This window comes from Gobio gobio (genome assembly GCF_949357685.1).
Source record: "Gobio gobio genome assembly, chromosome: 1".
Classification (NCBI taxonomy): Eukaryota; Metazoa; Chordata; class Actinopteri; order Cypriniformes; family Gobionidae; genus Gobio; species Gobio gobio.
Genome location: NC_137097.1, coordinates 71,062,853 through 71,079,676, shown reverse-complemented (window position 1 = coordinate 71,079,676; position 16,824 = coordinate 71,062,853). Strand labels below are relative to the sequence as shown.

At 40.9% G+C, this 16,824-nt stretch overlaps 1 protein-coding gene across 1 annotated transcript in view; it reads right to left on the bottom strand.

The window, feature by feature from the left end:
• Window positions 1-16,824, bottom strand: part of LOC307124447 (uncharacterized protein) — a 270,885-nt gene that overhangs the window by 136,905 nt on the left and 117,156 nt on the right. The window contains exon 4 of the mRNA XM_079813650.1: window positions 9,278-9,376. Coding sequence (XP_079669776.1) covers window positions 9,278-9,376 — 99 coding nt within the window. The remainder of the gene's footprint in view (window positions 1-9,277; window positions 9,377-16,824) is intronic.

The following is a 16,824-nucleotide window of genomic DNA, read 5'->3' as shown; positions in this document are numbered from 1 at the left end:
TTACAGTAACAACTGTTTACTTATGCATTCTGCACTACCATATCTTAATTGAATTATGCTCGTTTGCACTGCCGACTGTATTTATAGTACCAACTGTTTACATTTGCATTTTGCACTGTACTTCTAACTGTAATATGCAACCACTTTCCACTGCACTTTTACACTTTTTTTTTCGGATAGCTCTGTCCATAATTTATTGCACTACCTTAATCCACTGCTATTCCTCATATTAGCCTAAAATATTATTGTATACCTCTATCTGTAAAATTCTGTTTATAGCAATAGCCATCTGTATATTATATTCATAGTACATATTCACCTGTAAATCCTGTTTATAGTAATAGCCATCTGTATATTTATTCACTGTGCATATTCACCTGTAAATTCAGTTCTGTTTATAGTAATAACCATCTCTCTATTTATACATATTTATATATATTCAGTACATATCCATGTCCTGCACTTACGCTACCATTGTATATCCTGCACTTGCTGCTATTGCACTTCTGGTTAGACCTAAACTGCATTTCGTTGCCTTGTACTTGTACTTGTGTAATGACAATAAAGTTGAATCTAATCTAATCTAATCTAATCTAATGCTAAATCACTGAAGTTACCCTTTAGGCAAGGCAAGGCAAGGCAAGTTTACTTGTGTAGCACATTTCATACACAGTGGCAATTCAAAGTGCTTTACACAGAAATGAAATAAAAATATTACAGTTATAATTGGAATTAAAAGAAATAAAAAATAAAGAAAATATTGAAAGATAAAAATAAAGAGTATAATTAAAAATGAAAATAAAAACAGGGTTAAATTTAAGCATATAAATTAAAATGCAAGCAGTTCGGACAAAGCACGTACAGTGGCATAGCTCATTCAGTAAATGCACAGCTGAACAGATGTGTTTTGAGTCTGGATTTGAAAGTGGCTACTGTTGGAGCACATCTGATCTGTTCAGGAAGCTGGTTCCAGCTACGGCTGGCATAATAGCTAAAAGCAGACTCTCCTTGCTTTGAGTGAACCCTTGGTATTTCTAATTGACTTGATCCTGATGATCTGAGTGATCGGTTGGGTTTGTATTTAATCAGCATATCTGCAATGTATTTAGGTCCTAGGTCATTGAGTGATTTATATACAAGTAATAGCACTTTAAAATCGTTCCTAAATGTAACTGGAAGCCAGTGTAAAGATCTGAGGACTGGTGTGATATGGTCATATTTTCTGGTTCTGCTCAGGATCCTGGCAGCAGCGTTCTGTATGAGCTGCAGCTGTCTAATGGTCTTTTTGGGAAGGCCGGTGAGAAGACCATTACAATAGTCCACCCTACTGGTAATAAAAGCATGAACGAGTTTCTTTAAGTCTTGCCTGGAAACAAAGCATCTAATTCTTGATATATTTTTCAGATGATAGTAAGCTGATTTAGTTATTGCTTTGACATGACTATTGAAACTCAGGTCTGACTCCAAAATCACACCAAGATTCCTGACTTGATTTTTTGATTTCAGGCCTTTAGCCTCAAGATATGCATTCACCTTGAGAATTTCATCTTTGTTTCCAAATGTAGTAATTTCAGTTTTGTCTTTGTTTAACTGAAGAAATTTTTGGCACATCCAACTGTTAACTTCATCAATGCATTTACATAGAGAGTCAATGGGGCTGTAGTCATTAGGTGATAGGGCTAAGTAGATCTGGGTGTCGTCAGCATAGCTGTGGTAAGCCATTTTGTTATTTTTCATTATTTGGCTGAGTGGCAGCATATACAGATTGAATAGGAGTGGTGCAAGAATTGACCCTTGTGGGAGTCCGCATGTCATGGATGTCCATTCAGACTTATGGTCACCTATACTCACATAATAACCTCTCCCTTCTAAGTATGACCTGAACCATTTGAGGACCATTCCAGAAAGCCCAACCCAATTTACTAGCCTGTCAAGAAGTATTTTGTGGTCAACAGTGTCGAATGCAGCACTGAGGTCCAGTAGTACCAAAATTGATGTTTTGCCTGTATCTGTATTGAGGCGAATATCATTTATTATCTTAATGAGGGCCGTCTCTGTGCTGTGATGCGGTCGGAAACCAGATTGAAAATTGTCAAAGTATCCGTTTGAGCTTAAGAATTTGTTCAGCTGACTGAAAACAACTTTTTCAATGATCTTGCCTTTGAAGGGGAGATTTGAGATTGGTCTTTAGTTGCTCAATATGGAGTTATCCAGATTTCTCTTTTTAAGGAGAGGCTTTACTACTGCGGTTTTTAGGGAGTTTGGAAAAGTCCCAGAAAGAAGTGAGGCGTTTACCACTTCTAGGAGATCTGCTTCTAAACAGTTAAACACACTTTTGAAAAAAGAAGTGGGGAGTGTGTCAAGGGCGCAGGTTGATGTTTTAAGGTGCTGTACTGTTTCTTCTAAAATTTTACCATCAATTGCTTCGAAATCAGTCATGATAACTTTATGAGGTTGTGGTCTGATCCTTGAGAAACTCAAGGATGTGCTGATCGCATTTCTGATATTATTGATTTTCTCTGAGAAGAAGAAAGCAAACTCACTACATTTGCTGTCTGAGAGCATTTCACTGGGAATGTGACTCGGGGGGTTTGTTAGTCTCTCTACAGTAGCAAAAAGAGTGCGCGTGTTGTTTATGTTTCTGTTTATAATATTTGAAAAGAAGGTCTGTCTAGCTTTGCCTAGTTCCACATTGAAAGCACGAAGACTGTCTTTATAGATCTTATAATGGACTACAATTTTTGTCTTTCGCCACATGCGTTCCGATTTCCTGCATTGTCTTTTCATTAATTGCACTGCTGTTGAGTTTCTCCAGGGTGCTTTTTGTTTGCCACTCTTTTTCCTGGCTTTTACAGGAGCAATATCATCAATTACACCCTTAACTTTTGAGTTAAAAGAGTCAAGGAGAAAATCAACAGAGTCTGCAGATATGCTTGGTGTTAGAGATATAGCCTTCATAAACAGCACACTAGTGTTCTCATTTAAGCATCTCTTTTTGACAGAGACAGATCTAGTTTCAATGGCAGGAGAGATTGATATATCAAAGAAAATACAGAAATGATCAGACAGTGCTACATCCTTAATAACTATTGATGAAATATTTAGACCCTTACTGATAAGTAAATCTAGAGTGTGTCCACGATCATGTGTGGGTCCGTGAACATGTTGTGTCAAATCAAAAGTGTTAAGAACAGTCATGAGATCTTTTGTTGTACTGGATTCAGCATTGTCAATGTGAATGTTAAAATCCCCAGCAATAGCAAAACAGTCATACTCAGATGAGATTGCTGATAACAGCTCTGTAAAGTCATCAATAAAGGCCGGAGAATATTTCGGAGGCCTATAAATAATGATAAGCAGGATGCGTGGTGCACATTTTAGCACAATGCCCAGATATTCTAGAGACAAATAATCACCTAATGATACTTGCTTACATTGATAAACATCTTTAAATAGAGCTGCGACCCCCCCCACCGCTTCTGACTGGTCTGGAGACACTCATAAAAGTAAAGTTAGGAGGGGCTGTTTCATTGAGGACTGTTGCACTGCAGCTGTCTTCTAGCCACGTTTAATTTAGAAGCAAAAAATCTAGGTTGTTTGTGGATATTAAGTCGTTGACTAGAAATGATTTGTTTTTAAGTGAACGAATGTTTAAGAGTGCTAACTTAACAGTATTAAATTAAATGTTTTCCCCCATAGTAATCTTAGTTTGACAATTAACAGGCAGCAGATTAGATGGGTTTGCCATACGGCCTGAGAAAGCCTTGGACTTTCTATCACGTAACAGAACAGAAATAGAGAAAGATAAAGGCACACTGGATTCGCGCTTGTTTTGTAAACATTTGATAAGATTGCTGTTGACGTTGCGAGGACCCAGAACACGTCACTGAGAGCTGGTATCAGTTGTTTTTGGTGCAGATGGAGGAGGGTGTGTGCCATGGCGTTGTGACCGAAGAAATCTCACAGGAGGAGGGGCAGAGCGAGCTGGGCCCACAGTCTTTGGTGGTTGTGGGCCTCGACGCTTTTTGGTTGATATCTGGGGGCTCGCAGCGATCGAGTGTGATTGTCTGATTCCAGTATAAACAAAATCCATTTTCTCTGTAAAGCTTAGAGGCTGGGATGCTGTAGAGCGGAATAACATGTCTGGTGAAGGGGGCTGTTTCTCTGGTGTTACCGGAAACTGCAATATGTTATCGTCCGGTTCAAGGCGTGATATAGACATTTCTTCCAGCCTATTGCTTATACCACATATAAATTGTAAAAGTTCACCAGTCTCACCCCTGATGGTCCCCATTTTTACCAGTGCCTCAACAGACTCCATAGTATGGGCTGAGATGTTACTGTTTAGTGCCTCGATCTGTGTCATTTGGAGCAGTTCTAATCCGTCACAGTGTGTCTGTGGTGAGCTCTGAGGGCGGGGCTCTGCTGGGAGTGTGTCCATGAGAAGTGGTTGTTGTGGCTGCGTGGTGTTATCATTGTCCTTGTGGGGTGTGTCAACCGCATGTCCATTCAGATGCTGAAATGAAATCCTGTGATCGTCCATACTCTGTACTGGTGTGTGTGTGCCATCCAGGTTGAGTGGGTTAGCACACACAGCTGAAGGATGATGAAGGGAAAAATAAATATTGTCCTTTAGCACTCTTGCACCGAGTTTGTTTGGGTGGAGGCCATTTGATGTAAACAGTTGTCTCTGACTCCAGAAGAGATTAAAATTGTCGATAAAGTTCACTCCCTTCATGTTGCAGGTTTTTTGCAGCCATGTATTAAGCCCAAGTAGCCGTGAGAACCTATTTGTTCCTTTTGCTGGAAGTGGTCCACTGATGAACGGCTGAACTTTCAGTTTTCTAAGTGTTTCAAAAAGTTCATTAAAATCCCTCTTTAGAAGTTCTGACTCCTCTCTCTGAATATCGTTCTTTCCCACATGAATGATAAGTCGATTTGCAGTCTTATGTTTCATCAGAATGTTCTTAAGTTCCCTGTTTACATCAGAGACTGTTGCTTGTGGAAGGCAGCATGTAGTTGGATCCCTGCTGCTAATGTTTCTGATTGTTGAGTCGCCCACTATCAGAGTCCTGGGCTCGGCTGCGCTCTGAGCTGAGGGCCGCTGTCTGCTCGACCTTGAGCGCCTGTTAGCATTAGTGTTAGCTGCGGGCTGATTCAATCTGTGTTCGGTCACATTTATCACGTTTGGGGATTCCTCACCCACATTCATTAGCACTTCAAATCTGTTTTCAAGATGTATATTTGGTGGTAGGAAACTAGTGTTTGCAATCCTTGTGTCTGGGGTAGAGCATGCTACTGCGGCAATATGTGATGCTCGTGACAATCTGATGTCTCGAGTGCCTTTTGGTCTTGCTCCCTGTTTGTTCCATCGATTAGTGTGTTGATCAGTTACTTGTTTCTCTACATGTTGAGTAGCATTACATTTATGGGACTCACCGGCAGTGTGCAGAGGGCGATCATGATGAAGCTCTGCTGTGTGATTCGTCTGGTTGGATGGTTCCGCAAATAACTTTTTTCAAGAACTGCAATCCTTTGTAAAAGTCTGTGGCAGTTTGTGCAGCAAGTAGATTCTAGAAGAGGCATTTTCTTATCCTTTTGAATGTAGGCAGCTGTGTTTTCCCTTCTCCGGAATGTAAGCTGAAGGCAGTGGGAGGCTGGTCGGTTGAAATATTCCGCTTTTTGTTTAGGAATTCAGTCACCAGAGTTTCTAATTTTATCATTGGAGTCAAGCTTTGTCGTTTGAGCAATGTGCTGATTTGCTGAAGTTGTAAAATATAGAAGCGATAGAGCAAAGCGCGGAGCAGTAAGCAAGAGCGTCCGAACAGTAGCGAAGCAGGAAGTAGAAGCCGTGAGAACCTATTTAAAGCACTTGAATGCTTTAAGGGATTGACTACAGATTTTAGGTTTACTAATGTTTGTGAGGTTTGTCCCATCAGTGTTTTGAACATGTTTTAAGGCATTTAGCAGTTATTAATAAATAGTATGATTAGATTTTTTTTGTTTTCATGATTATGTAGAAAAATCAGAACTCTTAAGACCTCAATATCCTTCCGTTCTGACAGGAAATTTCATAATTTCACTATTTTCCACTCATTTAGTAATTTTGTGTTGTTTTTGATCCCTTTCACTGTGGCTGCTCCATCTTTAAATTAGTTGAACTATATTGAGTGCTGGTCTGTTATTCTTGTATCATGTTGATCATGTGAACGTCTTTCTTGGATTTGGGATTTAAAGGGCACCTATTATGCCCATTTTTACAAGATGTAATATAAGTCTCAGGTGTCCCCAGAGCGTTCAGATCAAAATTCCTAACAGATCACTTAATATGCCATTTTGAAAATGCCAATTTTTGGGTTTGAGAAAATTTAGCTGTTTTCTGTATGTCTCCTTCAAATGCAAATGAGCTGCTGCTCCCTTTCCCAGAGGGCGGAAAACTGAAACATGATACATCTGTTTGTTTTGATGATCATCTCTATTGCAGACACGCTCAAGTAACATTGCAGTTCTTCATCATCATCATGAAATATCATCATCTGCATGTGTTTTTAAGCCTTTTCACTCTCAACTTGAGCACAGACAGCTGGTGCGTCCGTGAGTAGGCTATTAAATTAGTCTAAACTTGTTCTCTTTCATGTGTTATTGTGATTAAACTGTCAAATGCACACAAGGTTATGTCAGAAACACACAAAGTTCACATGAAAACAGTTGATTATGTCTGTGCATATGTAGCTAGTACAGACATCCTGTGTGTGTTTTAGAGCTGTGTACTAAAGTGAAAGCAGCATAATATACAATACCTACTGCCATAACTGCTGTAAATAATAATCAAACAACAGAAGAAATCAGAAAATCACTCACTACTCTTGACTGAATAACTTTAGTAGCTTTATTAAGAACACATTTCTTACTTGAATGCTGCTGTTAATGCTCTGGTGAGGAGATAAACATGGCAGACTGTGTAGCTCTCTGAGGCCGGGGTCTATGCTAAAACGGCAGTGTCCATCAACACTCATGGGCGGGGCCTGTGAAATGTGAGGTCACTTTACCAGGATTCTGCAAACGGCTTGTTCTGAGAAACTGCTTATGATTTATGGGGATTAAAAGAAAAGGAGTGGGTGGATTTTTACCAATCAGTTAGGATGGCATTCCAGAAACCAGTTTATGGCAAGGCCCCTCTCTAACTACCGGTGTGGAGGAAGATGTGCCACACTGTGATTGGACCCTTGGTGAATGAACATAAACAAATGTTCAACAACATCAGATAAGATGACAAGATAACTGCCAGATACCTCTTACTGGGCAGGAAGGGGGACCTTCTGCACCCACCACCACCAAGGAGAGGACTCTCATTGGTCTAAAAGTTGACTTTAACCACCAAACTCATTCCTAAGGTTTAGGCAAGAGCTGCCATAAAAATTCCTTTAGGACCTCCTGGAGGCAGCAGCAAAAGATAGGCCATCTAAATCCATTCATACACATGTTTAGAGGCCTTAAATGTATATAAACTGCAACTCTTCCACTTCATTTTCACACAAAGCACTGTTTATGTTAATGGTCATTGACTGTAAACGCAACAGTCCACGGGACAGATACATTAACAGATAAACAAATGCACGGACGATGACTTAACCGTTTCTTATCATGTTTGGTCTCTATCTGTTCCATATGATGCCTTTTATATTTTAAAAGAGGTTTGGTAAATAAATAATGCATGGGTAAAACATTAAAGACATTGTCTTGACATGCCACTTTATGCTATGCAAATGAGTTCCACACTAGGGTGGGCAACATCGGGGCTACTTCGGACATCATTGGCCAATCACACTCCAGGATTGGAAAGGCGACGTATTTCAATCTCCTCCTCATCAGAAAGGGATAAATATGTCCCCCGGGTAGACACACCCTTGTTCTGCATTTCTAACCCGACGGGGAAGGAGACACTAACAGACACATCACGTCCTGAGTTTCTGACCTGACGAGGAAAGAGACGCGAGCAAAACCTTTTATATTGCTTTCGGATGTACTCTAGCTGCAAGAAGGGCTCTCTCACTGAGAGATCTTATCTGACCCTTTCGACTCCTCCAGCAGCACAGCCCAGTCCACCAAGGACCTCTGAATTGGCAGACACTGCCTGTCCCACACGGCTCCTCAGAGACGCAGCCAGCCTGCAACGGACCCTGTGAAGATTCGACTGACCCAGCTGCCTGGTCCATTTCCTAAGGACCCTTTCGGCGCAACCAAAGTTCTGCATCCTTCAGCCCAGCGTGGCAACGACTACTGGATCGCAGCTCTGCGCCTCCCCACTGCACGCTACCCGCATAACCAGTGGAAGACGTCTCTACTGCCGGACCGATCACCCGACTGTGTGGAACGTAAATATAAACTTACCAAACCTCTGTCTAGAGACCTTGGCATTAGTTTATACATGCAGCATATGTTTTTCTAACCTGCTTAGATAACAGTTACCGGAGGTCAGCTTGTTACAAATAATAGGTTTATTATTTGTTTAATGGTAAATAAGTATTTATTTATCACCATTTGCTAGAACCATTAGGTGGTTTCCATAGGAAGCATTCACATTCGATTCTCTTCCATTGCTACATTCTGTTCAACAGCATTGCATTTATCCATTCTGTGTTCACATCATATATCAGTTTTATTGTTTCATTCCTTACTTTTATTTTTGGTTATTAGTTTGCTATCCTTTAGAAGTGTATATTCATTACTAGCATTATTAATCATTGAAGTATTTACTCTTGCATATCTATTGTTAATAAACTTCATTCATTTTATTACACTGTATCTTCATTGTGTTGATGATCAAAGACTCTACTAGTTATCCAGACTCACAAATCCTTCAGATAAATCAGCTGACCAACTCCTTCTAATTTACATTAATTCTGAATTATTGAACCGCTCCTTTGGGAGTGTTCTTATATTGTTAAGATAGTATTCTTAGCTGGTGCCCCGTATCAAAAAGGGGGAGGGGTCATCTGATACACTCATAACCACACCTTAAGTGACACGTGATCTAAAAATCACTGACGTCATCGGTGAATTGAGTAATAATCACTACAACACACACTGCCAACACACATTTATGTTCAAACTTTTTTGCATAATGGGTGCCCTTTAAGTCTCACTGAAGCATTAACTCTTTCCAAAGTAGTATGTTTAGGCTATTATATCATTATTAACATACATTGTTTGTCTTCTCAACTTTCTCTTAATCTTCAAGTTCCAAATGGACTACAGCAAATAATAATATTTGTACCATTTTGTGTTCTGCAGTAGATCAGACAGCAGAGCAGAAGTGCAGATCCAGATGCAGCAATAGAGAGAATCAACACCATTATGTGTATAGCAGAGAAACCTGTGAAACAGAGACATACGTTACTGAACACAGGTGTTATGGGGTAAATTTCTGTATTACCATAACATTCAATATGACCATAAAAAGTAAACTGTTCATTTGTATTTAACACACACACACACACACACACACACACACAAAGTGTTCTGATGGTGATAAAGTGTTTATGTTGTAATACAAGTCATTATACATATTTGTGTATTATATTTCCATATATATAACTAATATGATGTACTCGAATTTTCCACTCAAAACATTTTAAAGCTGTTAAATCAATTACATATACTGTATGAATTGAGTACCAAAAACTGAGTTTAACTGAACTCTACTTAAGTGAACTCTACTTTACACTACGTCTGGCGACATTGCACACCAGTTACGCTCGTCAGACGTAACTTTTAATTATTTTTATTACTATTTTTAATGTGCCACTGTACGTCTGCATCTTTATTACTCTTTTGGTCTACCGAACCAGTGCAGAAATGTTTTCTGAGTATCAATAATTGTCGAAAAAAAGTTGAAATTTCGATTCACGGTCGCTAAGGGGCGGAAAACCAATGTTGTGGGAGGAGCCTATTTTTCTAAAACAGCTATAACTCAAGAACAAAATGAGATATCTTCACCAAACTTGGTAGACATGTGTATGGGCTAAGTATGTGGTCTCGATAAAAAAAATAGCGACGATTGAACACTTGGTGGCGCTATAACACGAAACAAACATTAAAATTGTACTGATTTTTAGGGGTTCAAGCACGAAGTGCTGAACACCTATTGTATTTGTGCTGATTTTTAGGGGTTCAAGCACGAAGTGCTGAACACCTATTGTATTTGTGCTGATTTTTATTAGGGGTTCAAGCACGAAGTGCTGAAACCCTATTGTAATTGTATTGATTTTTATTAGGGGTTCAAGCACGAAGTGCTGAAACCCTATTGTAATTGTATTGATTTTTAGGGGTTCAAGCACGAAGTGCTGAAACCCTATTGTAATTGTATTGATTTGTAGGGGTTCAAGCACGAAGTGCTGAAACCCTATTGTAATTGTATTGATTTTTATTATTAGGGGTTCAAGCATGAAATGCTGAAACCCTATTGTAATTGTAAGGATTCGTAAAACGCATCGTGCAGGCCAAACCGTAAGGCCTAGAGACTTGAAACCTGGCCAGATGGTAGGCCTCACTTTGGGGACAACCTATCAGAGTATGACCCCGAATGGCCCATAGGTGGCGCTACAGCAACCAAAAGTTCAAAATTGCTCATAACTCTTAGACTGTTTGTCTCAGGATCAAGTGTCTTATATCGTTGGAATCCTTGGCTCAAGGCAGACAAAATGGCTATCTCCGATTTTGATGTAGGCAGGGAAAGTTTTCTGCTATGTCGAATTTTGTCCAAAACCTACTTTTGCGAACTAGTCCCTGGTTTTTCGCCCGATCGGAACCGAACCAGTCTAGGACAATTCTCTGGACTCTCTAGATCAATAATTATCAAAAAAAAGTTGAACTTTGGCATTTGGGTGGCTGTAACAGGGTCATTTACAAAAGGGGCGTGGCAAAATACACTAAAAAGCCTATTAATCCCAAATGAAAACTCAGAACTTCACCAAAATTGATGACCATATGTGTCAGAACATGGTGAGGAAGCATGCAGAGTTTCATGGAGATCGGACCATAGGTGGCGCTATAACTGGCAAAAAGCCTTCCTTCTTATTAGGGGTTCAAGCATGAAATGCTGAAACCCTATTGTAATTGTAAGGATTCGTAAAACGCATCGTGCAGGCCAAACCGTAAGGCCTAGAGACTTGAAACCTGGCCAGATGGTAGGCCTCACTTTGGGGACAACCTATCAGAGTATGACCCCGAATGGCCCATAGGTGGCGCTACAGCAACCAAAAGTTCAAAATTGCTCATAACTCTTAGACTGTTTGTCTCAGGATCAAGTGTCTTATATCGTTGGAATCCTTGGCTCAAGGCAGACAAAATGGCTATCTCCGATTTTGATGTAGGCAGGGAAAGTTTTCTGCTATGTCGAATTTTGTCCAAAACCTACTTTTGCAAACTAGTCCCTGGTTTTTCGCCCGATCGGAACCGAACCAGTCTAGGACAATTCTCTGGACTCTCTAGATCAATAATTATCAAAAAAAAGTTGAACTTTGGCATTTGGGTGGCTGTAACAGGGTCATTTACAAAAGGGGCGTGGCAAAATACACTAAAAAGCCTATTAATCCCAAATGAAAACTCAGAACTTCACCAAAATTGATGACCATATGTGTCAGAACATGGTGAGGAAGCATGCAGAGTTTCATGGAGATCGGACCATAGGTGGCGCTATAACTGGCAAAAAGCCTTCCTTCTTATTAGGGGTTCAAGCATGAAATGCTGAAACCCTATTGTAATTGTAAGGATTCGTAAAACGCATCGTGCAGGCCAAACCGTAAGACCTAGAGACTTGAAACCTGGCCAGATGGTAGGCCTCACTTTGGGGACAACCTATCAGAGTATGACCCCGAATGGCCCATAGGTGGCGCTACAGCAACCAAAAGTTCAAAATTGCTCATAACTCTTAGACTGTTTGTCTCAGGATCAAGTGTCTTATATCGTTGGAATCCTTGGCTCAAGGCAGACAAAATGGCTATCTCCGATTTTGATGTAGGCAGGGAAAGTTTTCTGCTATGTCGAATTTTGTCCAAAACCTACTTTTGCGAACTAGTCCCTGGTTTTTCGCCCGATCGGAACCGAACCAGTCTAGGACAATTCTCTGGACTCTCTAGATCAATAATTATCAAAAAAAAGTTGAACTTTGGCATTTGGGTGGCTGTAACAGGGTCATTTACAAAAGGGGCGTGGCAAAATACACTAAAAAGCCTATTAATCCCAAATGAAAACTCAGAACTTCACCAAAATTGATGACCATATGTGTCAGAACATGGTGAGGAAGCATGCAGAGTTTCATGGAGATCGGACCATAGGTGGCGCTATAACTGGCAAAAAGCCTTCCTTCTTATTAGGGGTTCAAGCATGAAATGCTGAAACCCTATTGTAATTGTAAGGATTCATAAAACGCATCGTGCAGGCCAAACCGTAAGGCCTAGAGACTTGAAACCTGGCCAGATGGTAGGCCTCACTTTGGGGACAACCTATCAGAGTATGACCCCGAATGGCCCATAGGTGGCGCTACAGCAACCAAAAGTTCAAAATTGCTCATAACTCTTAGACTGTTTGTCTCAGGATCAAGTGTCTTATATCGTTGGAATCCTTGGCTCAAGGCAGACAAAATGGCTATCTCCGATTTTGATGTAGGCAGGGAAAGTTTTCTGCTATGTCGAATTTTGTCCAAAACCTACTTTTGCGAACTAGTCCCTGGTTTTTCGCCCGATCGGAACCGAACCAGTCTAGGACAATTCTCTGGACTCTCTAGATCAATAATTATCAAAAAAAAGTTGAACTTTGGCATTTGGGTGGCTGTAACAGGGTCATTTACAAAAGGGGCGTGGCAAAATACACTAAAAAGCCTATTAATCCCAAATGAAAACTCAGAACTTCACCAAAATTGATGACCATATGTGTCAGAACATGGTGAGGAAGCATGCAGAGTTTCATGGAGATCGGACCATAGGTGGCGCTATAACTGGCAAAAAGCCTTCCTTCTTATTAGGGGTTCAAGCATGAAATGCTGAAACCCTATTGTAATTGTAAGGATTCGTAAAACGCATCGTGCAGGCCAAACCGTAAGGCCTAGAGACTTGAAACCTGGCCAGATGGTAGGCCTCACTTTGGGGACAACCTATCAGAGTATGACCCCGAATGGCCCATAGGTGGCGCTACAGCAACCAAAAGTTCAAAATTGCTCATAACTCTTAGACTGTTTGTCTCAGGATCAAGTGTCTTATATCGTTGGAATCCTTGGCTCAAGGCAGACAAAATGGCTATCTCCGATTTTGATGTAGGCAGGGAAAGTTTTCTGCTATGTCGAATTTTGTCCAAAACCTACTTTTGCAAACTAGTCCCTGGTTTTTCGCCCGATCGGAACCGAACCAGTCTAGGACAATTCTCTGGACTCTCTAGATCAATAATTATCAAAAAAAAGTTGAACTTTGGCATTTGGGTGGCTGTAACAGGGTCATTTACAAAAGGGGCGTGGCAAAATACACTAAAAAGCCTATTAATCCCAAATGAAAACTCAGAACTTCACCAAAATTGATGACCATATGTGTCAGAACATGGTGAGGAAGCATGCAGAGTTTCATGGAGATCGGACCATAGGTGGCGCTATAACTGGCAAAAAGCCTTCCTTCTTATTAGGGGTTCAAGCATGAAATGCTGAAACCCTATTGTAATTGTAAGGATTCGTAAAACGCATCGTGCAGGCCAAACCGTAAGACCTAGAGACTTGAAACCTGGCCAGATGGTAGGCCTCACTTTGGGGACAACCTATCAGAGTATGACCCCGAATGGCCCATAGGTGGCGCTACAGCAACCAAAAGTTCAAAATTGCTCATAACTCTTAGACTGTTTGTCTCAGGATCAAGTGTCTTATATCGTTGGAATCCTTGGCTCAAGGCAGACAAAATGGCTATCTCCGATTTTGATGTAGGCAGGGAAAGTTTTCTGCTATGTCGAATTTTGTCCAAAACCTACTTTTGCGAACTAGTCCCTGGTTTTTCGCCCGATCGGAACCGAACCAGTCTAGGACAATTCTCTGGACTCTCTAGATCAATAATTATCAAAAAAAAGTTGAACTTTGGCATTTGGGTGGCTGTAACAGGGTCATTTACAAAAGGGGCGTGGCAAAATACACTAAAAAGCCTATTAATCCCAAATGAAAACTCAGAACTTCAACAAAATTGATGACCATATGTGTCAGAACATGGTGAGGAAGCATGCTGAGTTTCATGGAGATCGGACCATAGGTGGCGCTATAACTGGCAAAAAGCCTTCCTTCTTATTAGGGGTTCAAGCATGAAATGCTGAAACCCTATTGTAATTGTAAGGATTCGTAAAACGCATCGTGCAGGCCAAACCGTAAGGCCTAGAGACTTGAAACCTGGCCAGATGGTAGGCCTCACTTTGGGGACAACCTATCAGAGTATGACCCCGAATGGCCCATAGGTGGCGCTACAGCAACCAAAAGTTCAAAATTGCTCATAACTCTTAGACTGTTTGTCTCAGGATCAAGTGTCTTATATCGTTGGAATCCTTGGCTCAAGGCAGACAAAATGGCTATCTCCGATTTTGATGTAGGCAGGGAAAGTTTTCTGCTATGTCGAATTTTGTCCAAAACCTACTTTTGCGAACTAGTCCCTGGTTTTTCGCCCGATCGGAACCGAACCAGTCTAGGACAATTCTCTGGACTCTCTAGATCAATAATTATCAAAAAAAAGTTGAACTTTGGCATTTGGGTGGCTGTAACAGGGTCATTTACAAAAGGGGCGTGGCAAAATACACTAAAAAGCCTATTAATCCCAAATGAAAACTCAGAACTTCACCAAAATTGATGACCATATGTGTCAGAACATGGTGAGGAAGCATGCAGAGTTTCATGGAGATCGGACCATAGGTGGCGCTATAACTGGCAAAAAGCCTTCCTTCTTATTAGGGGTTCAAGCATGAAATGCTGAAACCCTATTGTAATTGTAAGGATTCGTAAAACGCATCGTGCAGGCCAAACCGTAAGGCCTAGAGACTTGAAACCTGGCCAGATGGTAGGCCTCACTTTGGGGACAACCTATCAGAGTATGACCCCGAATGGCCCATAGGTGGCGCTACAGCAACCAAAAGTTCAAAATTGCTCATAACTCTTAGACTGTTTGTCTCAAGATCAAGTGTCTTATATCGTTGGAATCCTTGGCTCAAGGCAGACAAAATGGCTATCTCCGATTTTGATGTAGGCAGGGAAAGTTTTCTGCTATGTCGAATTTTGTCCAAAACCTACTTTTGCAAACTAGTCCCTGGTTTTTCGCCCGATCGGAACCGAACCAGTCTAGGACAATTCTCTGGACTCTCTAGATCAATAATTATCAAAAAAAAGTTGAACTTTGGCATTTGGGTGGCTGTAACAGGGTCATTTACAAAAGGGGCGTGGCAAAATACACTAAAAAGCCTATTAATCCCAAATGAAAACTCAGAACTTCACCAAAATTGATGACCATATGTGTCAGAACATGGTGAGGAAGCATGCAGAGTTTCATGGAGATCGGACCATAGGTGGCGCTATAACTGGCAAAAAGCCTTCCTTCTTATTAGGGGTTCAAGCATGAAATGCTGAAACCCTATTGTAATTGTAAGGATTCGTAAAACGCATCGTGCAGGCCAAACCGTAAGGCCTAGAGACTTGAAACCTGGCCAGATGGTAGGCCTCACTTTGGGGACAACCTATCAGAGTATGACCCCGAATGGCCCATAGGTGGCGCTACAGCAACCAAAAGTTCAAAATTGCTCATAACTCTTAGACTGTTTGTCTCAGGATCAAGTGTCTTTTATCGTTGGAATCCTTGGCTCAAGGCAGACAAAATGGCTATCTCTGATTTTGATGTAGGCAGGGAAAGTTTTCTGCTATGTCGAATTTTGTCCAAAACCTACTTTTGCGAACTAGTCCCTGGTTTTTCGCCCGATCGGAACCGAACCAGTCTAGGACAATTCTCTGGACTCTCTAGATCAATAATTATCAAAAAAAAGTTGAACTTTGGCATTTGGGTGGCTGTAACAGGGTCATTTACAAAAGGGGCGTGGCAAAATACACTAAAAAGCCTACTAATCCCAAATGAAAACTCAGAACTTCACCAAAATTGATGACCATATGTGTCAGAACATGGTGAGGAAGCATGCAGAGTTTCATGGAGATCTGACCATAGGTGGCGCTATAACTGGCAAAAAGCCTTCCTTCTTATTAGGGGTTCAAGCATGAAATGCTGAAACCCTATTGTAATTGTAAGGATTCGTAAAACGCATCGTGCAGGCCAAACCGTAAGGCCTAGAGACTTGAAACCTGGCCAGATGGTAGGCCTCACTTTGGGGACAACCTATCCGAGTATGACCCCGAATGGCCCATAGGTGGCGCTACAGCAACCAAAAGTTCAAAATTGCTCATAACTCTTAGACTGTTTGTCTCAGGATCAAGTGTCTTATATCGTTGGAATCCTTGGCTCAAGGCAGACAAAATGGCTATCTCCGATTTTGATGTAGGCAGGGAAAGTTTTCTGCTATGTCGAATTTTGTCCAAAACCTACTTTTGCGAACTAGTCCCTGGTTTTTCGCCCGATCGGAACCAAACCAGTCTAGGACAATTCTCTGGACTCTCTAGATCAATAATTATCAAAAAAAAAGTTGAACTTTGGCATTTGGGTGGCTGTAACAGGGTCATTTACAAAAGGGGCGTGGCAAAATACACTAAAAAGCCTATTAATCCCAAATGAAAACTCAGAACTTCACCAAAATTGATGACCATATGTGTCAGAA